We start from the raw sequence: 27,473 nt of genomic DNA, 5'->3' as shown, positions 1-27,473 counted from the left end.
AGTCAGCTCCAATGGCTCCCTATTGCATTTCTAGGATCCAATAAGAAATTCCTCTATTAAGCTTCTAAAGCCCTACAGGACCTAGCCCCAACTTAGGTTGTCATCGTCATTGGATGTCACACTCCTCTCATGCCCTCTTCAATCCAATCAGACTGGTCTTTGTTTTTAGAACATGGCGCTCTGGCTCCCATGCCTGGAAAGTACTCCCTCCTTTCTTCCACTTCAGGAAATCGCTCTCTTCCTTTAAGATGCACCCCAGGCACCATGTTTCCTGATCCTCTACCCTCACCCCCATTGCCAGAGCCCTCCCTCCCAGACTACCTGGTATTTAACGACTTTTTATATGGAATTTATTTAATTATTAACTTTATACTGGATATATTTTCATATGTACTTGTCTCCCCCATTAGAAAGGAAGCTCCTTAGGGTAGGGAACATTTCTTTCTTTGTTATGCACATCCACAACTCCTGGCACACAGTAGGCACTTAATAAATGCTGGTTAACTGGATAATCACTTGTCGGGGATATGGTGGAAGAGAGGCTTGTCCACTTATGGGACATCGTATGTTAATTAATGAATATTCTTAATATTAATAATATTCAACTTTGAGATCCTGGGATTCCATGGAACAAAGACCCTCTCTACCCGCCCTCATAAAATCTAGCCAGCCCAGAGCCCGGCCAGCTAGGCCGGCCCTCGAGGCTGCCGCTAGAGGGCGTCAGGTGCAGGTGGAGTTCGTGCACAGCGGGATCCGCAACTCGCCCCAAGGGAGGTGTTCCGCAGGCTCCTCTTTATCCTAAGGCACAAAGCCGGTTCTCTCCCCGACCCCCACCCCTGCGCAGGCGCACCAGCTCCCTCAACATACACAGCTGCAACGTTTCCAGCCAAGCCCCCTGCGCAGGCGCACCAGGCTACGCTGGTTGGGCGAAGGCTCGCAGAAGCAGTTCGTGCGTAAGCGCCCCAGCCTGCCTTGCGCGCGCCGCTCCGGACCCAGGGGGCGGGGCTTCAGGGTGGCTTCCCCACCCTGGTCGCCAGGGCAACGGGCCCGGCTGCCCGGAAGCGGACCGAAGGACTTGGAGCCGAAGACGGAAGTGGTCGCGGCGCGAGCTTGGGGAGAATGGCGGCGGGGGCGGCGGTAGCGGCGGGGGCGGCTGCCGGGGCAGGCCGGTGCCCCGAGGTACCGTCCGCCTCCTTCCTCACGGCGCTACTGTCGCTGCTCGTGTCCGCGCCCCGACTCCTGCTGCCGCCCCCGCCACCGCCGCCCGGGGAGCCCGAGGTGCCGCTGCCCCCCTCAGGCCTAGCCCTGCGGCCTGCGGCCTTGCGGCGAGACTGGGAAGGTGAGAGAGCTGTCGCCCCTGGCCGGGCTCTGGGCCCTGCCCCGCCCCGGGGGGGGGGGTGGAATCCGTGACCCCCTCCCCCACCCCCGCACCCCCCCCTACCTCCGAGCTCCGCCCTTCCCCCACCCGCCATTGACCATCCACGCCCCGCCTCCCCAACCCCACCCCGCCACCGCAATCCATCCCCCTCCCCCATCCAGCCAATCACGTCCCCTCGCCCCTCCCCCATCCTGCCATTCAGACACCCCAGCCCCTCCCCCACCTGTCATCGGCACATCGACGGCTCCCACCAGACCACCTGCACATCCCCGTCCCTCCCCTGTCATCCCCCACATCCCGCCCTCCCTCTACCCAGGCACCACCTCATCCTTGTTCTTCTCCCATTCCCATTAACCCTCTCTGTCCTTGTCCCCCTTTGCTGCCCATTGTCACCCTGTCACTCATTCCCCCTTTCATTCATTCCCTCCTTCTCTCCCTACCGCATCCTTGGTCCATCACCCTATCCTCCAATCCTCCTGCCTGTCACCACTTAACTCCTGCCCTTCATTCCCTGTTATCCCCTTATCCGTGCCCCTCCTTTATCCTTGTCACATCCAGCCCCACCCTCACCCTCTCCATCTGTCACCCACATCATCCCTCCATCCTTGTAGAAATAAGAGCTAATCCTTCTCTTCATCCCTCTCCCTCCATCTTACTCTTCCCTTCTCCCTCCCCCACCATCCTTTCCAGCTAGCCATGTCACTCCAACCCAGCACGCCTGTCTCCCCATAGGAAGTCCACTTCATTCCCGTCTCTCACGAAATCATCACTGCCCCTTCCATTCTCTTGCCCATCCTCAGCTCTGAAAGGACTGAATGAGTAGGAGCCCATCTTCATCCTCTCTTCCTGTGCAGGTACCTGTTAACCATTTCATCCTAGAGGTAGGCAGCACCACTTCACCTCCTGGTGCAAAGCACTAGCCTAAGCTCTTCTGCCCTTTCCCTAGTTACAGTTCACAGCTTCAGTTTATTAGAGGAAAGGAGAGTTTGGGTTTAAAGACAACCCCCTGGGCAGGAGGTTGTTGGAGGGAGTAAAAATGTGTAGGCAATAGGGAATTCTTGGTGGATTTTAAGCTCCTACTTTCACCGAGGCTCTTTGAGAAGGGCATTGTTTGCTATCCCTTCTCCACATAATCCTTATCCTAGCAAGGCCAGTGGACATTAGCAAGACTGGACCAAGTACTCCAGGAAGATGTGTAGTAGCCCCCCCTATATCATTCATAAGTATTTCTTTAGCCTTGAGAGCTGCTACATTGTCATTTTTATGGTCATTTTTTTTCTTCCTTAAACAGCTGCTATGTGAGGAGAGGGCAGGATAACCTCAGCTGAGAAGGGTTAAATGACTTACCCTCTCAGTACACCCTGAAGCAATCATAATTAATTCAACCTCCTGCCCCTGGGAGGTAGGTCAGCATCAAAACTTTAAGGAAAAAAAAGAAGAGGGTGAAGCCTATTGCAGATCCAGAGTTCCTTATGCTAAAAATGTGGTTTGCCTCACTGGAGGCAGTTGAGATGCTTAGAGATGAAAGACTTGCTAAGTCCAGGACAGAGGAGGGCTTAGAACTGTTGTGCCTCTGCCTTCAGTCCTCAGTCACAGTTGGGCCATTGCCCTTATCTTGATTCCTGATTATCCTTATTGCCCACCTGCCTTCCTGGGTGGGCTATAACCTGGCTCCCCCACTTCCAAATAGCCCTGCCCCTGTCTTCCTAAACCAATCGCCTTCTCAGTTTACAGGCTGATAACCTACATTTTGGTCTATGAGCATCCCCTGTCCTTGCTCTCTGGCCTCGTCATCATCTGGCGCTTTGCTGGCAGCTTTGAGAAGAGTGTGGGCACTGTGCGCCACAGTTTCTTCACCTTGGTCTTCGCTTTCTTTTCTGCCCTTCTCTTCGTCCTGCTGGAAACCCTCTGGGCTTTGGCTGGCTTTGGAGGAGTAGAAGACCCTAGGGGTTTCACTCCAGTGGCTTTTGCCATGTTGGGTGTCAGCTCCATCCGCACTAGAATGAGAAGAACTTTATTCTTTGGGGTCCCCGTCTCTGCCTCAGTGATACCTTGGCTCCTGTTATTTGCCTCCTGGTTTATTCCCCAAACCTCTTTCCTCAGCAACATCTGTGGACTCTTCATTGGCTTTATTTGTATCCTTATGAAAGGGGGGCTTAGTGAAAACTGGGACACGCCAGCCTTGGTCTTGGTAGGCAGGGTAGTGCAATTGATAGAGCCTGAACTGTGAGAGAGTGGGCTGGATTCTCTGATTGACTCTTAAGTGTGTAGCCTGGAGTAACTCCCTTAGCCTCTCTAGCGCAGTATTTCACCACCTGGAAGACAGGCTTTATAGGGAATTGATGAAGGTGACTGATGTTAGGAGGAAGGATGGGAGGCAGATCTGAGGGAACGCCTTTAGAGCTGCCCTGTCAGTAAGTATTTATGAATCGCCTCTTAACTACCAGTGCTAGGCACTGAAGATAGACAAAAATGAAACTGTCCCAGTTCTCAAGGAGGTTCCGTTCTACTGGGAGAGACAACGCCTACCCAAACACGTGACTGCCAGGAGATGGGTGCCAGTGGACAAAGGCATCAGGAAAGACATTTTGGAGAAGGTACTGCTTGAGATTTTCAGGAGGGGAGCCCAGCGAGTAAGGAGGGCATTCCTAGGCTAGGGCATGGCCCATGCAAAGGCCTAGAGACAGGAGAAGGGAACAGATCAGTGGCAAGGCAGGAGCCAAATTGGACTGGACCATAGAGTGTGTTTGCGGGTAATCTGGAAAGAGAGCCTGGAGGGAAGGTGCGAGGGACCTCGAATGCCAACCAAGAGTTTGCATTTGGTCCTGGAGGTAGAGAGGCACTAGAGCAGGATCAGACCCATGCGCCAGGCTGATCACTTTGGCACTAGCGTCAGGTCATTCAGCTAGCATTTATTAAGTGCCTTCTGTGTCTGTATTTGATCCTGAGGGTAACTGGAGTTGATTGGGGCTGGGAGGACGATGGGCAGACTTGCACCTTTGGAAGACGGGCTTGACAACTGCATAGCGGATGGATTGGAGTGGGAACAGGCCTGAGGCGAGCACTATTGCGGCATGAGTTGATTGGGTGGGGGCCTCCTCCAGGCAGAGAAGAGGGCGTGGATGAGAGAGTTACCAGAGGTGGAAGTGGCATTATGGGACAGCTGAATGAGTATGGGGGCAGCGAGGGAGGGAGGAGCTGCAGCCTATCCCTGGCTTCAAGGCTGAACGCCCAGAGGGTGTCGGTGCCTTCAGCAGTAATGGGCAGAGGGAAGGGTTTGGGGAGAAAGGCCCCGAGTTCGGTTTTTGATGGGTTGAGTTTAATTAAGATATCTACTGGGCATTCAGTCTTGGCAGTTGGAGACATAAAACTAAAGGTTAGGAGAGAGGTTGAGAACTAGATCTAGATTAGAGAATTCTCAGCATAGGGGTGATAATTAAATCTATGGGGGATGATAAGATTGCCAAATGAGCCAGTATAGAGGGAGAAGAGGAGAGGGCGTAGGACAAAGCTGTGGCCAGCACTCAAGGTTAGTGGGCGTGACTTGGACAGAGGTCCAGGAAAAGAAACCCGGAAGGAATGATCAGACAGGTGGGAGGAGCATCAGGAGGGAGTGGTGTCACAGAAAGCTGAAGAGAAGAGGGTGGCAAGGAAAATGAGGATAGTTGGTCGTGTCATAGCTGTTGAGGCCAAGCATTGAAAAAAGGCCATTGGATTTGCTTAAGAGATCATTGGTAAAGTTGGAAAGGATAGTGATGAGGTGTAGTAGAAAAAGGAGTGATGAGATCAGGAGCCAGAATCCATAGAGTTATAAAGAGAATGAGAGCAAAGGAAGTGGGGGCATCTGTTGTAGATGGCCTTGGCGAGGAGTTGAGCCATTAAAAAGAGAGATGTGGAGCCACAGTGGAGCTGGGTACATCACATGTGGGTTTTTCAAGGCTAGGGGAGACTTGAGCATGTTTATAGGCAGTAGGGAAGCAACTGGCAGAACAGGAGTGATGGAAGATTAGTGAGAGAGTGGGGACGATGGAACGGCAGTCTGCTGGAGAATGGGATAGTATGGGATCATCACTTGCCTTGGCAAGGAGAAGGTCTGCTTGGGGATGGTGGCAGGAGACATCTGAGTGATGCAAGGTAGAAGGGGAGAAGAGAGAACCGTGGAACGTTTGAGGAAGGATAGTGAACGGGATAGTGAACTGATTAAGGAGGTATAGAAGGATTGCCTGGTTCACATGATGTAACAGCAATGTGTGGTGGACCCAGTTAGCACAGTTTTGTCCATTTCTGTAGCTTGGGTCACATGTGGGCATGTGAGCAGGGACAAAAGCTGAGAATGGTGGAACCAAGCTCTTCGCTAGGATAGAGAGGCTGGGGACGTGGAGAACGTTGTCCAGTGCACTGGTTCAGCAAGGGGCTAGGGTGGGGAAGAGAAGGTGGAGCCAGCAGCAGGCTGATGGCCTGGGAAGAAGTGAGAGCCAGAGGGATTGGAGGGCTGTGAGGACCAAGAACAGGGCTTCGAGTTGAGAGGGAGAAGTGGAATAACAGCATTATAATAGATAAAGGAATTTCAGAGCCTGCGAACGTGGATGTGGGACGGCCAGATCAAGGGTGTGGTCTGCCACCTCTGCGGAGCTGTGGTGGGGTGGAGGAGCAGGGCATAGGAAAGAGTTCCAGTTGAATTGGGAAGTTAGGATGTTTGAGGGAGTATGTTGAGGTCGCCTAGGATGAGGAGTATAAATTGCAAAAGGGAGAGAGCGGATGTAGGGAGACTGATGAGGAGGCTATTCAGATAATCCGGGTGAGAGGTGATGGGTAGTCTGAACTGGGGCGGTAGCTGTGTGATTGGAAACAAAAGGACAGATGCAAAAATTGGTCAGACTTGGCAAGTTGTTGGATGGATGTAGGTGGGAAAGAAAACAGAATTGAAGATGATACTGACATTTTAAAGCTGGGAGACCGGAAGAATGGTGGCCTTCTGCCGAAGTTAGGGAAGTTAAAATGAGTTCTTTTGGGTCAGGTGGAGTAGGAGATTGCTCTGCAACATGCAGTTTGGAGTGTTCACTAGGCAGCTGGCTGTGCAGGGCTGGCTGTTGAGCTGAGAGTCCTTTCTAGGGAGATGGTAATTGAATCCATGGGAGCTGATGAAATGACAAAGAGAGAGAAAGAGAGATAGAGACAGAGGCCAGACTGGAAGAAGAACCCAGAGAGATCAGTTTCCCAAAAACTCAGGGGAGCGTGTCCAAGTGGGAGAGGAGAGGCAGCAGTGTCAGGCTGCAGGGAAGTCAAGAAAGATGAGGCCTGAGAAAAGCCCCCGGCATTGGCAGGAAAGAGATCATTGGTAACCTTGGCTAGAGCGGCTTGAATTGAGGAAGGAGGGGCCAGAGCAAAATTTCAAAGGGTCTGGGAGTGAATGAGAAAAAAGCACGAAAAAGCAACAAGTATCTAGTGCTTTTTCCAAGAATTTGACTGTGAACAAAAGGACAGAGAGAGGATAATGGCTTGAAAGGATGATGGGGTCCAGGGAGGATTTTGGAAGGGTGTATTTATAGGCTATAAGGATAGAGGAAGTTATTAGCAGGAGAATGATTGTGAGGGCAGCCTGCCACAGGAGATGGGAAGTGATGAGATCCTCCTATGGAATTCTTTTTTCCAAGGCCTTTCCCTCTTAGAAATCTTCAAAGCTCATTGCAGATTCAAGGACAGAGCACGGACAAGCCTCTGCTTCCCCCTCCTTGGCCTCTAGGAAGCCTCTCAACAGTTGAGTTGGCCAAATTAGGGTCTGGATGTTCCATTGCCCTCAGGGGAATCTGACTGAAATAACCAAACAATGTCCAGCTTCTTTATTCCTGGTTTTTACTTTTCCTCTGTAAGAGAAGGACTGCTTAGGAAAAATGTCTCTCTGGAGGCCAGTCATTCTCCAAGTATTGTGTGGGGACCCCTTGCGCTCCTGAAGTCAGCTATTTTCATAATAATACTGAGATGTTTTAATTGCCAGTTTGATAAAGATCAGTAGCTGTAATTCACATAAACAAAAGCTCTTTGAGGGTCCTCAGTAATTTTTAAAAGCTGAAAGGGGTCCTCAGACCAAAAGGTTTGAGATCTGCTGTTCAGGTTGAGTCCCAACTGCCCGATAGCTTACAGATTTTGAAGGGATTAATGGGGGGGAGAAGGGGTGGGGAGAGGTGCCTCTGCACAATACTTATAGCCACTCTTCCCTCTTGTACTAGCGTTTGCTCTCCTACTGCCTGATTGAGCAGGGGGCCTTTTATCTGTGAACACCAGACTCTGGTAGCTGTAGACCATCCTGGTTCTAGGTCATCTCTCCCCTGTTCCTCGCCCCTTATAGTTGGGAGAGGTCAAAATTATGCAAATAAACTTGCAATCTAGTTGGGAGGACATACCCACAAATCATTTTAGTACAAGTTAGAGGGGCAGCTAGTTGGCATAGTGGATAGAACTCTGGCCTTGGAGTCAGGAAGACCTGAGTTCAAATCTGGCCTCAGATACTTACTAGCTGTATGACCCTGGGCAAGTCACTTAACCCCATTGCCTCGCTAAAAAGCAAAAAAACAAAAAAAACAAGTTAGAACATAAATGGCATGGCTCAGTGGATTGAGAGCCAACCTAGAAGCAGCAGGACTTGGATTCGAGTCAGACTTCTGCCATACTGCCCTTGGGAGACCCTGGGTGTGTTATTCACCAATACTCAAAGATGCTAAGTTGCAGAGAAGTCACCAAACTGATTCTCCATCTGGAAGCACTCTGTCCCAGTGAAATCACAGGTCTAGCCCCTGTCCAGAGGATGTGGGAGAGATAAATGGCATTTAAAGAGACTTGAGAAAGGAGATATCAGAGAATGTGCACACAGGTGAGAGCCCTTGAAGAATGTTTACAGCTAGAAATGGGGAAAAGAGCAGGCGTGCACGCCAAGTGTGCAAGATCGCCAAGTGTGTGAGATCGAGGAAGTGGGAAAGTCAAGGCAAGTACCAGGGATGGTGAGCAATGTGATTTGGCAGGAGTGGGGGAGGCAGGAAAGGGAAGGGAAACAGAAAAAAGCCTGGAGGCCCTTGGGGGAGGCCTGCAGTGCTGAGCCTGTAGGGACCCTTTCTTAGGTAATTGGAAAGAGCTAGTGTATATTGATGAGTAATTAGAGAGAATCATTGGAAAATTTACTCTCTGTCAATAAAACATTTAAAAAATACACCGAAGGAAACAGGAACGTAAGCAGGCAAGGCACTGTTGAAACTGCCATGTTAAATGTAATATATACTTTTTTAAAAAAGCTGTATGGAACAGTGAGTCACATTTTCACATGCAAGCCTCTTTCTGTGCTTTGCACATGGAAGTATGTTAATGTTTATCAAATTTATATTAAAAGAGAATTTTTAAAAGACTTCAATAATAGCGGTGTTTAGGGAGAAACCAATTAGGTGCCTTATAATAGACCAGGTGAGTGAGATGATGTTGAGTGGGAATGGAGAGAAAGGATTCACAAAGCTTGGAACGGGTGTACCTGTGGGGCAGAGGTGGGGGAGGAGTCCAGTGGGAATTAGCACTCCCCAGTACCCAGCGGGGTGGTGCGGGAAGTTAAGACAAGGGGCATTGTGGACATGTGGAATTGGGTGTTGCCAATGGGGCTAGCCAGGTGGAAAGGTGTCCATCCCGGTGGAGAAGGTTAGGGTGTGGATTGTGTGCTTAGGGAGAGATTAGTGCAGGGATGCCAACTTGGGAGCATCTGTATAGAGGTAATAGTTGAAGTTAGTGGAACGAATGGAGATTATTGAGAGAGAAGCTCAGGGCAATCTTGGGGAATCACCTGCATCCTGAGTCAGGAGAATGTCTTCACTCCCTGCTGTTAGCACCTTTCCCTGTCGCCCACGTCTCTACACCTGACACAGCTGAGCAGAAGCATGGCCAAGACACCTTCCTCTCCTGTGTTCCAGCCCAGTTAAATCCTAGATGTAGACGTGAAAGGAACCTCGCAGACGATCTGCTCCAATCTTCTCATTTCTAGATGAGGAGACTGAGGCCCAGAGAAGGGAATGGCCTCCCCAGGGTCACCTGGCTCAGGGGATCCAGCCCAGGCCCTCTGATTGTACACTCAGCAAGCGGTGCGGCCCGCTGTGCTTAGCCAGCCAGCATTTCCTGTTACTTGTTCTGCTGATCTGTGTCCCCCTCCTCGGATTGTCCCCCAAGGCAGCGAGCCATAAGTCATAACTTTTTAGAGAAGGGCTTTCTGGCCGGTTGAGGTGGATGAGGCAGCCCCAGGTTGGGTCAGGAGCGGGCAGCTGAGTGGGAGTGCAGTGCCATGGTAACTGGGCAGCAGCATCAGAGGAGCACCCCCCCTGGCCTGTACCTAGAGGAGGTGGGTTCTGGTGCGTTCTGGAATGGTTCAAGTCCATTTAAAGATGGAAGGGTTTCAGAGCCCAGGTGTTTCCTGCTCCACTTGCCATTTGTTTCATCTAATGTTGGCTTTATTGTATGACGTGGTGAGGGGATAATGGAGCCCAGAGAGGTTGGCGGTCCATTGGGGGCCACGCTGAGTAGTATTGTTAGGAAGGGGAAGCTTCCATCCTCTCCCTCTGCCCTGCTCCACACCCTCACACATGATTCCTGTGCCAGCACTTGGGGGAGGCGGGGTCCAAGCCAGAGGAGTTTTAGCTGGTTTTGTTGAGAGAAGCCATCCCTTGTAGACTCAGGAGTCATAGCACTTTGTAAACCTTGAAGTCAGGATGTCTGAGGATCTAGAATTTAATCGTGTGCTGTGAAGGTGATCATCGGACCAAGCATGGTAAATAAACTCTCTGAGGAGACCTGCCCAAGGCTCCAGGGGATGGTGGCGGTCAGAGATGGAACTTGGACCCCCAGGTCTTGCTGACTTCAGGCCAGGCCTAGCCCTCTATCTGCTTTTCCAGTGAACTTGAAAACACTAAATCAGGGTGAGTGATTGTCCTGGGATGGGGAGCATTTTAGGGCCTCCACTAGATGCTTCCACTATTCTTAACCTGCTGCTTCAGATGGTCTTGGTTACTGTTCGTGCCTTGATCTCTCCGAGTCAGTTGCACTGAAATTAGATCAGAAGTTCCCCTTCAGTCTGTTGAGGCGGGCCACGGTGCTCAACTATGTTTCAGGATCTTCAATTGAAAGAAGAACTATCCAGACCAGGAAGTAAGTACCTGACCTTCCACTGCTGCTCCTAGAGGGATTCCTGAGGTCACGGCTTCCCAGGGTGTGGTTGGTATGGCCTCAGGCCAAGGGGAATGGGGATGGATGGGGAATATGGGGATTGGAGAGTTTGGAAAGCTGTACGAGGATGTCTCAGCCTCCAATGAATGTTGTGAAAGCACTGGGAGAAGAGGGGGGATATCAGAAACGCATGAGTGCGATCCGAAACAAACCTGAAGGCGGACGAAGCAGGAAAAGGCCAGGATGAGGTTTGTGCTGTGTCTGCCTTCTTCCGGAGCTGCCTCCAGCCCCTTCAGCTGGGCCCTGAGGAGGAGAACAAAGCCATGGGTTTCAAGGCAGGTGAGGGGGTTAGCAGAGTAGATCCCAAGAAGGGGGGCTTTCCCAACAGCTTTCTTCCTCCCCTGTTTTGATGCTTTCTGGGCTAGAATACGTGGGGAGTTTTTCTTCTGTCTCTCCCCAGCAGCAGCTCTTTTTTCAAATCCTGCTGAAAGAGCCAAGAAGGTGCCACTCCTCCTCCTGGGCCCGCCACTTTGGGCTGTGGAGGGGCCTGTGGCCGGCTGCTGGAGCCCGGACTCCAGCACCCTGGCTGAGCTGGGGCCTCCTCATTCCTCATTGCCCAACAGACTTTGGCAGCTCCTGGAGCCTTTCCCGGGTGTGGGCCATGAGACCATCTCCCTGTGGGAGCTGGGGAGGGGGATAAGAAGAGCAGAGCAAACATGTCCATTTTACTTCTGGTTCCTAACTCTAGGAATAGGCCTGGAGGGAGGAGACCGATAAAATGGCCAGCTCCAGTTAGGTTTGTAGCTGAATTTTTGTTCCTGCTCCTCCTTTTTCCACAACCGGAATCTCTGGCAGCATGTTGGGAGGTTGAGCCTCCGAATGGTCTCAGATTCCATTCTCCTTGACCCTCGTCAGGTATTGGGGTTCATCAGCTTAGTCACAGACCCTAAATCCAGTGACCTGCCAGTCGCTGTTCCACCACTGACTCATAGGACCCTGAGGAAGCCACTACCTTCTCTGGGCCTCTCTCCCCTTCTAGAGACCACCTGTTCTCTACATTTGGCAATGAAGAGTAGTCAGTAAAACTCTATATTCAGCAAAACATTATATAGATGTAGATATAGCTATGTATATCTATGCCTATATATTTATATAAAAGCCCTTGGGTACTGGCGCATATATATATATGTATGTGTGTATATATATATATACACATATGTATATATATACACACATACACATACACATATATATGTATATGTGTGTGTTAAACCTGAATATATATCCTAGTACCCAAGGGCTTTTTTCCCTTTTCTTTTTGGAGCTGTTTGTACTTATCAATGTCAAATGTAATGACTACTTCTTTCTCTTGGCCCATTTTAGGATTAATCCAGTCTCAGGATCCTATCCTACACAGAGTTATCACTCTTACCCCATGCCGACCCTCCAGGTCATTCAGATGCAGCAACATGACAACACCCAGAGAGTGGGACCCAGGCCAAACCCTGATCCTAGGAGCTCACCTGCCCCACCTCCCTACCAGCCAGCTTCTGGCCAATTTTATGTACAGAGCCCCTTCGGCATTGGTCCCGTCTCCTCTAACTTCTACCCCGCTGTCTCCTGCCCTTCCCAGGGGAGCTGCCCGCCACAGCCTCCAGTCTGCCAAGGGCCAGGGCAGCCGACCCTGGGCGACAGCGCAGCCTCAGCGCCCACGGAGGGGTCAAGGGTCCAGATGCAATGACGGACTCTCGAGGAGGGCAGCCTCGACCCACCACATCTGAGTCCTTGCCCAGTCCACAAGGAGACGTCGTGGGTGAAGCCACCACAGCAGCCTGTCCCTCCTGGGCTCAAACTCTTGTGTGGCCACTGGTTGCTTCTCTCTAGCTTTTCTCTTTGATGTTTTGCGTAATAGCCCTTGTGTGTGTGTACCTTTGCCCTTCATTTCTCAGACTATCACACCATGTTCTCCCAACTTTTTCTGGCCTAGAGCTAATGAGCTAGGTCAGCGTAAATTTTATAGTAAAGCATGATCCCTGGGAGTTTGGACCAATGTACTGTGTTAATTATTTTTTATTAAAAATATGAAGCTCCAACACAGACATTTGACACTTGGTTTTTTTTTTTTTTAGTAGAGAGGAGGGCTGGAATGCTGAGCCCTGGCCAGTGGGCACAGCCTGCTTTGAAGGGGCTGGACTAACACGCACAGCCCTCTCTTTCTGCTAGGCATCATTACCAGGATTGCAGTATACAAGTCAAGTACCCAGCCTTAAGAAGGGGGTGCTTCTCTGTTTGCTCCAGGCTTTGCCAGCTGCAGTTGTATCTTCAGGGAAAGACTGGGAATAGCAGGGATCCATGCAGGATGCTTTCCTTTGGTTAATTCAGACTTGTTTGTCTTATTAACAGGTGGTTTTCTTCTCGTCTAGAGAGGACGTTCTTGCAGGGTTGGAGGAGGGAGGCAGAGAGGGGCAACCACAAGCTTCTAAGGGTTGAAATTGGGCGGTGGAGCCCATTAGCTGAGACATCTGCCGAAGCAGAGGGGTTTCCATCCCGCCTGGCTGCAGGGTCTGTTCTAGCTTCCAGAACGTGTGATAGAGGGCCTTCTGGGTAGAGCTCTTGGATAAACAGCTTTCAGTTCCCTGGGCTGACTTGCTTCAACACAGATGAGCTGGAGTGGGTTCCTAGTCGTCTCCATATGGATTCCTAATGAGCCTGGTGGCTCTATTGATGGGGAGAGAACACTAGCCGTGGTGGGGAGAAACCAGGCTCCTCAAAGAGACCCACCTGAATCTGCCCTGTGCTAGCATGAGATAGCCCAGATCTAGTTGCATGTGAGGCCACTTCCTCCTAGAGCAGAGATTTAAGGAAAGGCCAGAGGCCCTCTCCAAAAAAAGAAATATTAGCAGGGGCTGGGGCCGGGGCAGGGGGGGGGGGGTGGTCAGGGCTAGGGTTCCCTAGGGAAATAAATGGATCCATTTCAGGGGAAAAGCACACCTTACTAAGGAGAGGAGTTGTCTGCCGCTGTCCCCTTCTCTCCCTAGGGCGTTGCCAATTGAGGGAGCAGAAAGAGATATGAAGATGGGTCTTTGGATGCAGCAGACAGGAAAATGTTGTTGACTCGGTTGAAAGGAATCAAACTTTTTGCCTGTTTTATTGATGCTTTTTCCCTAAAAAACATCCTTGTCATGTGCCCATTTCCCCCAAGTAGAACTGTCTTTTATAATATAAATAGAAAGAAGCAGATCTGAACTCTTTAGCCCAGGGGTGGGGAACACGTACAGGCCTTCTAGGTCCTCGAGTGTGGCCCTTTGACTCAAATCTGTGAAGTTTGGCCTCGAGGGCAAAGGTTCCCCTGCTTTATCCACTTGTGAAATGTCTGCTCCTCCTCTCTGCCCAGAAGCCAAGGGCTGCTTCCCCAGCACCAGTTCCCAGCCTCAGGATCGGGCACTGCATGGACCCCACTTCTGAAGTCTTTCAGCACTGGTTTCCTTGACATTATTGTAGATTTCTCAACTTTGTTCTCCTGGTTCTGCTTACTTGGCTCTATGCGGACAAGTGGTCCCAAGCTTCTCCAGATTCTTCATATTTCTCATTATGACCTAAGATTCCATCACATTCATGTGCCACCATTTATTCTACCTTTGGCTAATCAGCCTTACCCACTTGGCCTGTACTTTGCCAGTGCTGAAGTGCTCACTGAATGATTGAGGGAGGGGATATGTATGTTGATGTATCTGTATCTATTGTTCTATCTATCTATTACCGTTCCCTCTGTCTTTGACTACCTAGAAACATGTACCTCGTATAATTACAAATTTTCCAAAATAGTTGGGCTAATTCACATGGCTCTCCCAACAGTGCATGTGTGTGCCTGTCTCCCACAGACCCTCCAGTGTTTACCATTTTTGTCTTTCTTTAATTGACCAATATGGAGTTTTCAAAAAATCATTCAGTTATGAATGACCTTGAACACACTACTCATACACCTTCCCAACCCTCCCCACTGCTTCCTGTTGCTTCAGAATCACTAGACTAGGAGAACTCGAGTGTCTGATGCCTTGACCTCATCTCACCCCTGCCACTGATTTCTCAGAAAAGCAGATTCACAGAGAATGTAAGGAAATGATCCCCTCCCTTCCATTTTTGGAGGCTTGCTACCTTACCCTGTTTAAGCTCTGAGCACACTGGCCCATGTTGGTGTTAGTGGCTAATGCTTAGCCAGCCCAGGTTGAGGAAGCTTACTGCCTGGACCAGTCCTAGTTGATAAAGGTAAGAAAAGGCTTTCTCTGCTAGCTCTGATGTCTACCAAGGTGGATCACAGTCTGTCCAGGTTGTCTAGTTGAGCATAAAATGACCTTCTTTTAATAAGACAAACAAGTTTGAAAGTGCGGAGAAGATGGCCAAGACAGCCACGAAAATGGAATCTAGTGACAAACAGTGGGGGTTGGCCACCTGGCTCTGGGGGTTGGGCTATTTCCAAGATGCAGTACGGCAAGTGGCCTGTAGGGGGAGGCCACTGCCCAAAGATCTGGCTTCGGTGTCATGTGGGGACTGCGGCCTTTGGACCTTCCTCCTCCCCTCACCCTGCCTCCCTGTCTCCTAGACCATTTGTCCCCCGCACACACAGAAGCCATTGATTTGTGTTCATTTATGTTTCTTGTCTAAGTTGTGTCTTTTTGAATAACTTCTCCATAAGACCGGGAGCTCCCTAAGAGCAGACATTTATTAAGCACCTACTATGTGCCAGGCACTGTGACTTCCTCCACCAGCCCAGGGGCTCCTTGAGGGCAAGCTGTGGAACCTCCAGCTTGAAGAACTGGCCCCTCCACACTGGAGGCCCCCCCAGACTTTTCCCCTTACGCTATTCTAGACCTGCAAGGAATTGTCAGTACTCAACAGTCCTTGAAGAGAGGCAGGGCTTCTTGGGAAAAGGGAAATTCTGATGGAGGGATGAGAAAAGAGAAGAGGGAGGGATGAATCGGTGATGGGGAGCAGGCCTGGAACGTGGTGGGAGTGTTAGAGGCATGGAGGTGAGAGTAAGGATGCCACCGAGGCCAGGGCTTGGAAGGAAGATGCAGGGTTTTGGATGTGGCGGTCCCAGAAGACCTCAGCTTCCCCTCCTCCCCCTCTCCCCCAGCCTCAGGACCAGAAGGGCTTTAGGGGCCTCCTAGGCACTGGAACCAGCACAGGGCCCAGGTACCTGGCCAAGGACCACTGCCCCTCGGCTCTGCCAGTTACCTTGTCCCTTGAAGGTCCGGGGCATCGTGGGCCCTATTCCAGGAGTTCTGAGTTCCCGATATCATTAGAGTCCAAGCTGGGTTGTAGGACAGTGGAACTTGAGTCCTAAAATCCAAAGTTAGCTTTTAGTACAGTCCCTAGTGTACAGCACGTGCTTAATAAATGCTTGTGTGCATGCCTGATCTCTCAGGAAGGCCCACTGATTTCCACCCAGCCAACCCTGTTCAGCTTAGCCCTCATGCCATGGAGCTGGTAACAGAAAATCAGAGCTTGTAGAGACCAGAGAGGCCCAACCCCTTTATTTTACAGGGAAGGAAACTGAGGCTCAGAGAGCCAAGGTTACATAGTATACAGCAGAGTCAAGAATCACACCTGGCCCACGGACTCCAAACCCAGCATACTCACTACTACACCAGGTCCTCAAACTTCTAGCCCAACATTTCCTCTCTATATCATTGGCCCAAAGATCAGGCTTGACTAATAGCACACGTGAATGGCCGAAGGCCGCAGACCTAGGGTGTCAGCTCAGATTCCCTGAAAGCTGACTGGTCAAAAGCACTGGGGCCTCAGTCAGGAGTGTCTAGCTCTCCAGTGGGAGAGGCTGCTGGTGGAGGAGTCCAGATCCAGAGAGAAACCTGTCTGGAGTCCCCTTCTGGGCTCAGGACTCCCTAGGGACAGAGGTGGTGTTGGCACTTTGGAGAATGCCAAATCCTTTCATGATGGCAGGAAACTCAGTGAAAAAAACCAGGAGGCTTTGGTCAAAGTGAGGCCAAGGGAAAGTGATCTGTCCTTAGAGGGCCTATACCCAGGAGGCTGAGGTGGGAGGCTGAATGTTGGGTCTTGGCTCTTTTCCCACAGGGCCCACAAAACTGGAACCCACTCATGCCCTGTTGTCTTCTGAGGGAGTTTTCTTTCTGGGGAACATGAGTGATATGGGGACTGAGCCAACATCTCTGATTCTGAGCCCCCATCCCTAAAACCCTGCCCAGGCACTAGACCCCCAACCACAGTCACTCAAGCCCTATTCACAGCACTGAACCCTCATCTCCAAATACTGCTCCACGCTAAAGGTCAGGGGCATCAAATTCGTATCTACGGGGCAACTGAAGGTTCAAGGGTACTCCTTCCCCACATTTCGGGCTCTAAGGCTAGCCACCTTCCCTTTTTCCTTGACATCCCTCCCCACCCAGCCCTGCTCTGCTCCTTACCTAGGAAATACCTGAGTAGGGTGAGGAGGACAGTCACCAGCAGTAGCAGACAGGCCCCACTCAGCACCTCCACGAAGCAGCAGCAGCATCTGCAGCCAGGTGGACACCAGGTGACCTAAGGACAGAGGACCTACTCAGGGGACAACCTTTAGGTCGGAATGGAGAGCCCTCCAATGGGGATCCACTGAGTATTTCTGAGATTCTGACTTCTAGTCTTTTCACTCTCCCCTTTAGATTATCCTGCTCCTAAGGGAAAGGAAAAAGAAGGGAAAAGAAGGAAAGGGAAGGGAAAGGAGGAAGGAAAGGAAGGGAGAAGGGGAGAGAAGAGAAGAAGGAGGAAGGGGAGAGTAAGGAAAAAGAAAGTAAGGGAAGGGGGAAAGAGGAAGGGGAAGGGTGTCTCTCAATGATCTGTATGTAGATGACTATCACATCTGTGTTTTCATCCCTCATCTTTCTCCTTAGCCTTAGTCCTGTGTCACCAATTGCCTACTGGATATTTCCAGCTGTGTGTCCCATAGACTGTTTCAAACTCAACATGTCCAACGCAGAGCTCTTATCTCCACCAGCCCCACTTTGCACAGCCCTCCCTCACTTAAATCCAGCTTCCCTGGAGGTCATGACATCCTCTTCGAGAAGGAAGGACAAAGCGCACAACCACCACCCCACCCCACAGCCAGATCTCTGTCCTCCAAACTTCCACGTTTCTTGTGAGGGCACCACCGCTGCTCCCTTCACCGAAGTTCGTGAGCTCAGAGTCATTCTGAGCGCGTCCTTCTTCCTCATCCCCTACCCTCGTGGCCAAGCCCTCAGTTCTCCCCCCACGTCCCTTCAGTCTGTCCACTCCTCTCCACTCACACAGCCACCCCCTACTTTGGACCTTCATCATCTCTCACCTGGACCGCTGGGAGAGCTTTCTGCCAGGTCTCCCTGCCCCCAGTATCTTCCCCACTCCAATCCATCCAAAATAACCTCTCTACAGCACAGGCCTGACCGTGTCACTTCTCTGCCCAAGAATCTTCTGTGGCTCCCAGTTGTCTCCAGCCAGTCTTGTTCCAGTTTGCCTTTGATATCACTCCCCTTCATAAGCTTCTTGGCCTTCCTGCTATTCCCCAAACCTGGCATTCCACGTCCCACCTCCCTGACTTTGTCCGGGCCACCTCTGTGCTTGTGAGTGCCTTCTCTTCTCACATCAGTCTTAGCATTTTTCAGGACTCATCAGCGCCGCCTCCTACAGAAAGACTATTGAGATTCCTGCACTTGGCACCTCTGTCTCCCCTCTGAAGCGAGCTTGCCTTGTACGTGTGCATGTTGTGATACCCTAGAAGAATGCAAGCCCCTGGAGGGCAAGGATGATTTGGTTTGGGCTTCTTTCTCCTCCAGCGCCCAGCATAAGTGCCTGGCATAGAGGAAGGGCGAGATCAATATGATTGGAGAAGAGGGGGCAGCTGGGTGGTGCAGTGGATAGAGCTCTGGCTCTGCAGTCAGGAGGACCTGAGTTCAAATATGACCTCAGACACTTGACACTTACTAAATGTTTGACCCTGGACAAGTCACTTAACCCCGATTGCCTCACCAAAAAGCAAAAAACAAGTGCAGAAAATATGATTGTGGAATGAAGGAAGGAATCCAGTTCAATCCCCGAATTTGACAGATGAGGAGAAGGAGGTTGAAAGAGAGGCAAGGTTACCCAGAGAGTCGGTGGCAGGCAGGATCCGAACCCAGGGCATTCTGGTTCACATGCTGCCCTGCAGCATTTCATTGGATGATGCTCTAAGTATTTGTTTGGGGCCTCCTTATGACGGGCCCCACAGAGTAAGAACAGTAGGAAATACGAAAGAAGGAATTGGAACACTCCCTTCCTCTCCCCTGGCACTCGGGGTCTAGCAGAGGAGAGAAGGCATTGATAACAGGAGGGGTTTAGAAAGAACGCAAAGCATCCTGAGGTGTGTCCTGGGGAGAATAAACAGCAGCAAAGAAGAAGGTGTACAGAGTAACACCCGAGCAGGGGAAGCAGTCCAGTGTAATGGAAAGAACCTTGGACCTGAACCCTGGAGTACTTGGATTTAAATACCACCTCAGCCATCACTACCTTCTCACCTCGGGCAGCCAGGTGGTGGATAGAGCGCTGGGCCTGGACTCAACTTCCTGAGTTCAAATCCAGCCTCAGATACTTACTAGCTGTGTGAACTTGGGCAAGTCACTTAACCCTGTTTGCCTCAGTTTCCTCATCTGTCAAATGAACTGGAGAGAAGGAAATGGCAAAGCACTCCAGTATCTTTGCCATGAAAGCCCCAAAGGGGTCGGACATAACAACAGTAACACTCTCTGGGCCTCAGTTTATTCATTTGTAAAATGATAGGATCAGCTATCTCTCTCTAGACAATATATATGCCTGCTGCTTTTTTCTCATCTTCATGTCCACCCCACCACCACCACCACCCCTTCCACCAGGCTCTCCCATACCAGCCTTGGGGTCCCCAGCTCCTAATAGGTGAGAGTTCTCCATGATTAGCCCAACACAGACCCTCCTGCAAGATGCCTGATGCTCCTTGCTCACATTCACGCCTCAGTGCTGCAGGGAAACCCTCCTCTCACCCCAGCTTCCTATGCCCGACTCTAAGAGCCATAACCAGATCAATAAGTCCATTCCCAGGAAGGATGTAACAATCAACTGTCCTATCATTCCACTCACCTTCCCTGTGACCTCCCAGTCCAGAACACCCCCTCCGTGGCATATATGTATATGTGTGTATATATGTGCATGTGTGTTTGAATACATACACACATGTGCATGTGGGCCTATACGTTGCGTGCAGTTTGCATGCATACATGTGTGTATATGTGCACATGTGTGTATGTGTGGTATGACACATATACTCCCATATATATATATGCTGTCTCTTTGAAGGCAAGTGTTGCCTTGATTTTTGTATTTGTAACCTCAGCACAGCACAGTGCCTGGCCTGTACATTTTTTTAATTCATTCATAGATTCATTCATTCTAAGGCTCTTTCTGGCTCTGACCTTGTGATCTTAAAACAAAGGCTTAGAGGAAGGGCTGCTGAGTTCAAACTCAATGTCACAACAGAACAGTCACAGGAAGGGAGATGTGGAAAGAATGAGTTCAAGGTGAAAGCTCAGAGATAAAGGAAACACGAGACCTGAAGTCTGGAGCAAAGCTGAAAAGAAGGAAGATAAGGGACTGAGCCTTAGGGAGTGTCTTTGGTACTTTGAAGGAGAAGCAATCTAGAATGAGAGGGAGGGAGGAGTCAGAATGTCACCGCATTGCCAAAGTTGGAAGGGACCTTTGACACCATCTAGGCCCAGAGAAGGGAAGGGCCTTGCTCAGTGTTGCATAGGGAGTCCTAGGCAGAGTCAGGATGGTGGCCTGCGCCTCCTGACCTTTAAGGATCCAGAGCTCTCCAGGGCCTAGGGCTCATCTCCCCAGATAGATTTCAATCTCTGTGAGGGTGGGAGGGCCCACCGTACCCCAACAGCCCTTCGCGCTAGAAACATGAGCATTTCCTAGTCAAGCACCATTTTTCAAATCTCAGAATCTCCTCATCAGGTAGGGGTCAGGGGAATCTAGGGGGAGTGGTCAAGGGGGGTTCCAGGGTTAGGGGGTATTGTGGCTTAGAGTAAGGTCCGAATATCTCAGGGTGAAGAAAATCACTCAGTCCTGGAGATAAGAGCAGGAGGAGCTCTTGGCTGGAACAGGAAAGGCCTCTCGAGCCTAATGTCTGGCACTGTCTGGCACTTACTGATTCAGTACATTTTTGTGGGATGAGTTCTATTCCTGCTGCCTCAGACAGAAGAGGAAAAGCACCAGACAGCTGGTCAGGGCTCCTGTGCCCACTCCCACTTCTGCCATTTGGACCTTAGCCAACAGCCCCACCATGTATGTGCGATGGGACTGGAGGGTACCTACATAACATCTTGGGGCCTCGAAAGAGATGGGGATGATAAGGAGCACGGGTACCAGTAGGTGGTAAGCCTGGGGCCCAAGGAGTTCAGAAGACCTTCCGAATGCTCTTACAGATCGTCTGGCCCAACTAGACAAGGAAACTGAGGCACTTAGCCAGTCAATGACAGGAAGAATAGGTCCCTTTTTTGAGCCTGTGTAGGTGTAAGGGTTTTGAGTAGGTGTAAGGATTAATGGAGGCTTTCTCTGAGGACCTGTGGGGTAGAAGTGAGCAGACATGTGAGTGGCCTGTCACTCTCATTTCTTCACAAAACCTGGAGCATTCCTGTGGTTCTCTGTCATTAGCTTAAGCTCTTGATCCTACTATTTATTTGTTTTTCTCAAGGCATTTTGGTGTGGCTGCATTTTACACACACACACACACACACACACACACACACACACACACACACACACACACACCATGGATTCCCTGCCATCTGGAGTCGGATGGAAACTAGAACTCCCAGCCCCTAGGAGGGAAGTACTGACCACCTTAGAAGTCTCATGGATAAATGATTAAGCCCCTCCTTTCTTGTTTCCCCCTCTTCCAGCCAAGTTCCTCTTTGATTTGTCGATGAGACATCAGGATTCTCCTCCCACCCATCTGACAGCTCTTTTTCAGTCTCCTTTGCAGATTCTTCATCGATGTCAGACTCACTAACAGTGGATGCCCCCTAAGACTCTATCCTGGGTCCTCTTTTCCCTCTCCTCTCTCACTTAAGCTCATCAGCTCTCATGAGTTCAAATGTGATCACTATGCTGATGATTCCTAGACCTGGTCTCTCTCCTGAGCCAAGGACTCACATTACCAACTACATTTTGGTTGTCATTTAAACTGGATGTCCAGGAGGCATCTTGAATTCAGTATAACCCAAACAGAATTCATTATCTCCCTCCCATGCTTCCTAACCCCTCCCCTTTCTCTTCCAGACTTCCCTCTTCCTGCATAGAGCATCGCCATCTTCCCAGTAATTCAGGCTCCCAACCTCAGAGGGCATCATCCCTGATTTTTCACTCTCACTCCCCTCCAGATCCATTCCTTTGCCAGATCTTCTCATTTCTACCTTCCTGGCATTTTTTATCTTTGCCCCTTCCTCTCCACTCACACAGCCATCACTCTCATTCAGACTCTCAGCCCCTCTTGCCCAGTCCATTGAAATAGCTTTCTAACTGGCCACTCCAAGTCTCTCCCTGGTCCTGTCATCCTCCATACAACTGCCAAAGTGATTTTCCTGAGTGTAGGTCTGCCTATGGCACTCAGTAAACTCTAGTCAGAATCATGGATGAGATCCTTTGTTTGGGCATTTAAAGTTCTTCATAACTCACCTTCTTCCTACCTTTCCAGTGTTTCCCACAATGCACTCTTTAATCCACCTCCTATCCAGAGTGTTCTGCCTCACCTCTGACTCTTGGTTTCTGCTTCTTCCAAGTCTTCATTCAAATCTCACTTACTGATTCAGTAAATTTTCTCTCACTCATCTACTTTGTATGTCTCTTGTATGTACCTATGTAATTTGTCTCTCCTTATTAGAATGTGAGTTCCTTGAGGGTAGAGACTGAATTTGCCTTCCTTTGTATCGAGCATTGTAGGTGCTTAATGGATCCTTGTTGACTGCTGATTGATCAGGGAAGCAATATGGCGCATGGAAAGAGGAGATCTGAAACCAGAGGACCTAGGTTCAAATTCCCACCTGTGTGACGTTCTATCCTCTACAGTATTCAGTTTCTGCATACATTAAATGAGAAGGTTGGACTCAAAAATCTATGTCCTTCTATCAGTCTCTCCCTGCTCTTGGATTCTGCCAGAGGGTGAAAAGTCCCTAAGATGTCCTTGGTGAAGAGCGGAATGTGGGGGGTGAATAGTGAGGAGAAAAGGGGAAAGTGGTGAAAACTGAGCCTGAGTCCAGCCTCCATCCTGTAAGGGAGACAACCTGTAATAGCTTGCAGGTGTCAGATCTAGTTACACTGTCTCCTTAGGGAACAAAGGAGGAGGTGGGGAAGTCCTGGCTAATGGGGCTGAGGAAGGAGCCAAGAAGGGGGGCCCCACCCACCTTCTGGGGCCTCTTGGCACAGGAACCAGCAACAGGTCTTTAGCCGGGCCTCCTGGAGACAGGATGAGAAGCTCTTTAACAGTGCCACCCCCCAACCTGCTTCTCTTTGTCCTGCTGCTCTCCTCAAAGAGAAGTGTAAGGAGTGTGTAGGACAGGAGCACCCTCTGGGGAGTGGTGGTTGTGTGTGCCCGTGTGTATCTGTGTGTGTGTCTCGACACAAACTTGTGTGTATTTGTGTCAGTGTGAACTTGTATAGTTGTATTTGTGTCACCTTGTTAATCTGGGTATCCATGTAAACTCACGTGTATCTGTGTGTTTGTGTGTCTTTGTGTCCATGTAAACTCACATGTATTTGTATATCTGTGTGTCCATACAAACTCATATGTATCTGTGTGTCTGTGTCCATGTAAACTCACATGTATTTGTGTGTCTGTGTGTCCATACAAACCTATATGTATCTGTGTGTCTGTGTCCATGTAAACTCACATGTGAGTTTGCACGTCTGTATCCATGTGAACCTGTGAGGATATGTATGAGCCGCTGCGCATGTCTGTGTAAACCTATGTATTGATGTCTTATGAACCTGTGAACTTACATATGTGATTATGTAAACTGTATTTGTGTCTGACCTTGAGTTTGCATGCATGCGTGTATATAGGTGGCAGCTACATAGATAAGGGGGCAGCTAGGTGGCACCAGAGTGCACAGGAGTCAGTGAGATTCGTCTTCCTGGGTTCAAATCTGGCCCCAGACACTTAGCAGCTGTGTGGCCCTGGGCAAGCCCACCTCCCAACCACCCAGGGCCTCCCTCAGCCTCCCTTGGCAGCAGAAGGGAGAGTAGAGTGCCTTGTCGCCTCCCACCTGTTCCTGCACATCAGGCTCCCTTCCCTCTGCCTTGCCCCAGGCCTCCTCCCTGCCTCAGCCAGCCTACTAGGCCAACCTTGGTTATCCAAGCACCTTAGATGGATTAGGCAGCCCTCCCCTACTTCTCCCACAGCTGGGAGGAGAGGTCAGGTTTCTTGTGGACAAAGCCTCACCCAGGAGATCGGGTTGCTAAGCAGCCGGTGGGAGTGGGTGGCAAAGCTCAGATTTCTGGCCTGGCCTCTCTATGGGTGGTTCCCCATACTGGGTTGGCCAGAGTCTCACCGGGTCTACAGGGCCCAGCCTGGGGGGTAAACAAGAGGAAACAGACCAGCCCAGCCTTAATCCTCAACCCAGGAGGACTGGACTGGGAATTAGAACTGGCTTCCTAGGCCTCCTCATTTAGCTTCCTGGGTCAAATCGTGTACATGGGTGTCTCTGATTCAGACTCTCAGCCCAGCCTACCAACACCCAGCATAATTTCTAGTACACAGTAGGCACTTAATAAATGCTTGACAACTAACGGCCTATTTCATTTGTGCTTTAGGAATGAGATGAAAAATTGAGAAGATGAACTGGAAAATTAAATAAGTGTCCCCATAAGGACCAGGGACCAGACTGCTTAAAAGATTGGGCGAGGGAACAGGGAGGGGGGAAGCTGGCCAGGTAGACTCTCTGTGTAAATAACCTGAGCCTCCCTGAGCTGCAGAAGGAACGGATTCCTGAACTCTTTGGAATTTAATGGTCCTTCTTCCATTCCTGACAACGAGCCCGCCTTCCTGCCAGAAACTGCATTCTCAGACCATTCTTGATATGGTTTCTGCGTCCCTATCACTGAAATCTCAAGGCTGACATTGAAATCCAGCCCCCAACTCTGATATCAAGCCTCTAACCCTTCTCTGCAATTCTCATCGCCAGTCCTGGGCCACCATCCCAGACCCGAAACTTCCAGCCCAGGAGCCAAGCTCCCATTCCTGATGTGGAACCCCCATGCTTGACCCTGAACGAGGAGAAGGGAGGAGATTCAAGGCCACCTCCGCCAAAAAACATAATGACACTACTGTTGAATCTTGCAATTCCGGAGAAATTCTCACACTTACTTTCGAATTTCTAGGTGCCCAATTCTTTAGGGCCAGGGTAGGGAAGCAGGAAGGGTTACCTCTTTGGAAAGCAGTTCTTGCTTGATGGCGGTCTCTGTGTTTGCTGGAGAATCCATGAGGGACCTGCCTAAGGATAGAATAACTAATGTGTTGTTCCCTAAGGCAAAGATGAAGAAGGTCAGGTGGCAGGTGCATGGCACAGTGGATAGAGCGCTGAGCCTGGAGTCAGGGAGATTCATCTTCCTGAGTTCAAATCTGGCCTCAGACACTTACTAGCTGTGTGACCCTGGGCAAGTCACTTCACCCTGTTTGCCTCAGTTTCCTCATCTGTCAAATGAGCTGGAGAGGAAAAGGCAAACCACTCCAGGATCTTTGCCAAGAAAATGGGGTTGCAAAGAGTGGGACATGACTAAAAATGACTGAAAAAAGATGAGGAAGCTGCAACTCAGGGGGTAAGCTAGTAAGTGTCAGAGACACAATGTTATCCCAGGTCTCTCCAGACACCAGGCCCACTGCAGCCCCTTGTTTCTCTTCTGGAGGGTTAATAGTCCTAGAAATCGGGGACTCAATGCAGCCCAGCCTAGGCTGGTGCCTAACTTACCCAAACAACCCTAAATTCTACATCAATCAATCAACAAGCATTTATTTTTCTTCTACTGTGTGCCAGGCACTGTGCTAGGCACTTATACATATATAAGTATTTACAATCACAGTGCATTGGATAGAGTGTCCAACCTGGAGTCAGAAAGACCTGAGTTCAAATCCAGCCTCCAACACTTACTTGTGTGACCCTAACCTCTGTTTGCCTCAGTTTCCTCGCCTATAAAATAGGGATAATGTCAGCATCTCTCTCCAGGGTTGTAGTGAGGATCAAATGAGATATTTGCGTATATAAATATTAGCTATTATCATTACCAGGCATTATGAATAGATGCAAAAAAAAATGCAAGATGATTCCAGGGAGGGAGAACCCTAAAGCTGGGGGGCTAAGAAGATACTCTTGTAAGAGGTGGTAAATGGGGGACAGCTAGGTGGTACAGTGGATAGAGCTCTGGCCTTGGAGAAGGGAGGATCTGAGTTCAAATCCAGCCTCCTGACACTTATTAGTTGTGTGACCCTGAGTAAGTTAATTAACCCCAACTGCCTCACAAAAAAAAAAAAGAAGTGGTAAATGGGTTCAGCTTTGAAGCTAGGGATTCCAAGAGGTGGGAGTCAACCTGTGCACACAGGGGTTTGGAGGTGGGAGATGAAGAAAGTAAAGGAGGTGAAGAGCATGGAATGGCAGAGTGGAGGTGACAGAAAAGAGTCAGTCAGTCATTGAGCATTTATTAAACACCTACTATGTGCCAGGCAGCATGCTAAGTGCTATGCATAAAGAAAGGCAGTAACAGTCCCTGCCCTCAAGGAACTCACACTATGATGGATATATACAAGAGATACAGAGTATAAATAGAAAGTCCTCACAGAGGGGGAGGGAGATTGGGAAAGGTCCCATGCAGAAAGTGGGATTGGGGCTGAAGGAAGCCAGCAAAGCCCAGAGGCAGAGCATTCCAGGAACCAGGATGACTGGGGCAGATGCAGTGTGTGTTTGAGGTACGATGTTCATGGACCACAGAATGCCCAAGAGTGGCCTGGGAGCCAGGAGTTACACCAATGCCTCCCTGGGGGAGCCCCTTCCCCTCTCTAGGCTTCTGTTTCAGGGAGGGCCTTGGACTGGACGGTCCCTTTCCACCCAAATATTCTATGACCAGAATGATTCTGTCCAGTGGCCAGGACAGGATTGTTGGGGGACAGAAGGCAGAGGAAAAAAAAAAGAGGCAGAGGAGTCTTCCTTTGGTAAACATGAGGCAATTTAATAGCACAGGTGGCCTAAAGCAAACACCCTTACTGTCTTTCTGATAGCTCGTGGAGCCTGCAAAGTCACTCAGGCTGAACTACCGGGGACCTTCAGTTGCTTTTGGGTCTTCAGGCTTGGATGTTCCTAACTTCTGCCTGCTCCTTCCCCCAGGTCCTATCGACTTTGAGAGAAGTCTAGACCCTGCGGGAACACACAGCCTACAGGAGCCAGTGACCAAGCTGGTTGCCCCTCCAGCCCTCTCTGCCAGGCTCATGTTCTGAAAGCACTGCTCTGTGTCTCTCAGTTCCGCTACTTAAGAACCTTTAATGGCTATGGGGCAAAGTCCAAATTCTACTTTACTTTAGTATTCAAGTAGCCTTCTAATCAGAACCCAACCTGCTTTCTCAGTCATAGCTCCTACTACCCTTTATGTGAAACCTCTATTCTGGCCTGGCCAGTCAAGTCCTAGCTTTGCCACTTACAACCCTGGGCAGGTCACTTAGTTAGTCTGGGCCTCAGTTTCCTCATCTGTATAATGAAGGAGTTGGACCAAAAGGCACTCAGATCCTTTTGAGCTGGAAATCTATGATCGCTGAATTTCTCCTGGAAGTTATGCCAACTTCCACCCCTTTGTTCATGCTGTTTACCACCTC

General features: G+C 50.1%; 1 protein-coding gene across 1 annotated transcript; it reads left to right on the top strand.

Annotated features, from left to right (window-relative positions):
* Nucleotides 1-1,119: 1,119 nt before the first annotated feature.
* On the top strand, nucleotides 1,120-12,663 carry RHBDD2 (rhomboid domain containing 2). Its single transcript, XM_027861907.1, has 4 exons — nucleotides 1,120-1,339; nucleotides 3,106-3,513; nucleotides 10,396-10,546; nucleotides 11,948-12,663. The coding sequence occupies exons 1-4, from the start codon at nucleotides 1,120-1,122 to the stop codon at nucleotides 12,303-12,305; spliced, it is 1,137 nt and encodes a 378-aa protein (XP_027717708.1). The 3' UTR covers nucleotides 12,306-12,663.
* Nucleotides 12,664-27,473: the final 14,810 nt, after the last annotated feature.

This window comes from Vombatus ursinus, unplaced genomic scaffold, assembly GCF_900497805.2.
Source record: "Vombatus ursinus unplaced genomic scaffold, bare-nosed wombat genome assembly UNPS02014768.1, whole genome shotgun sequence".
Classification (NCBI taxonomy): domain Eukaryota; kingdom Metazoa; phylum Chordata; class Mammalia; order Diprotodontia; family Vombatidae; genus Vombatus; species Vombatus ursinus.
This window is presented reverse-complemented; position numbering and strand designations above follow the sequence as displayed.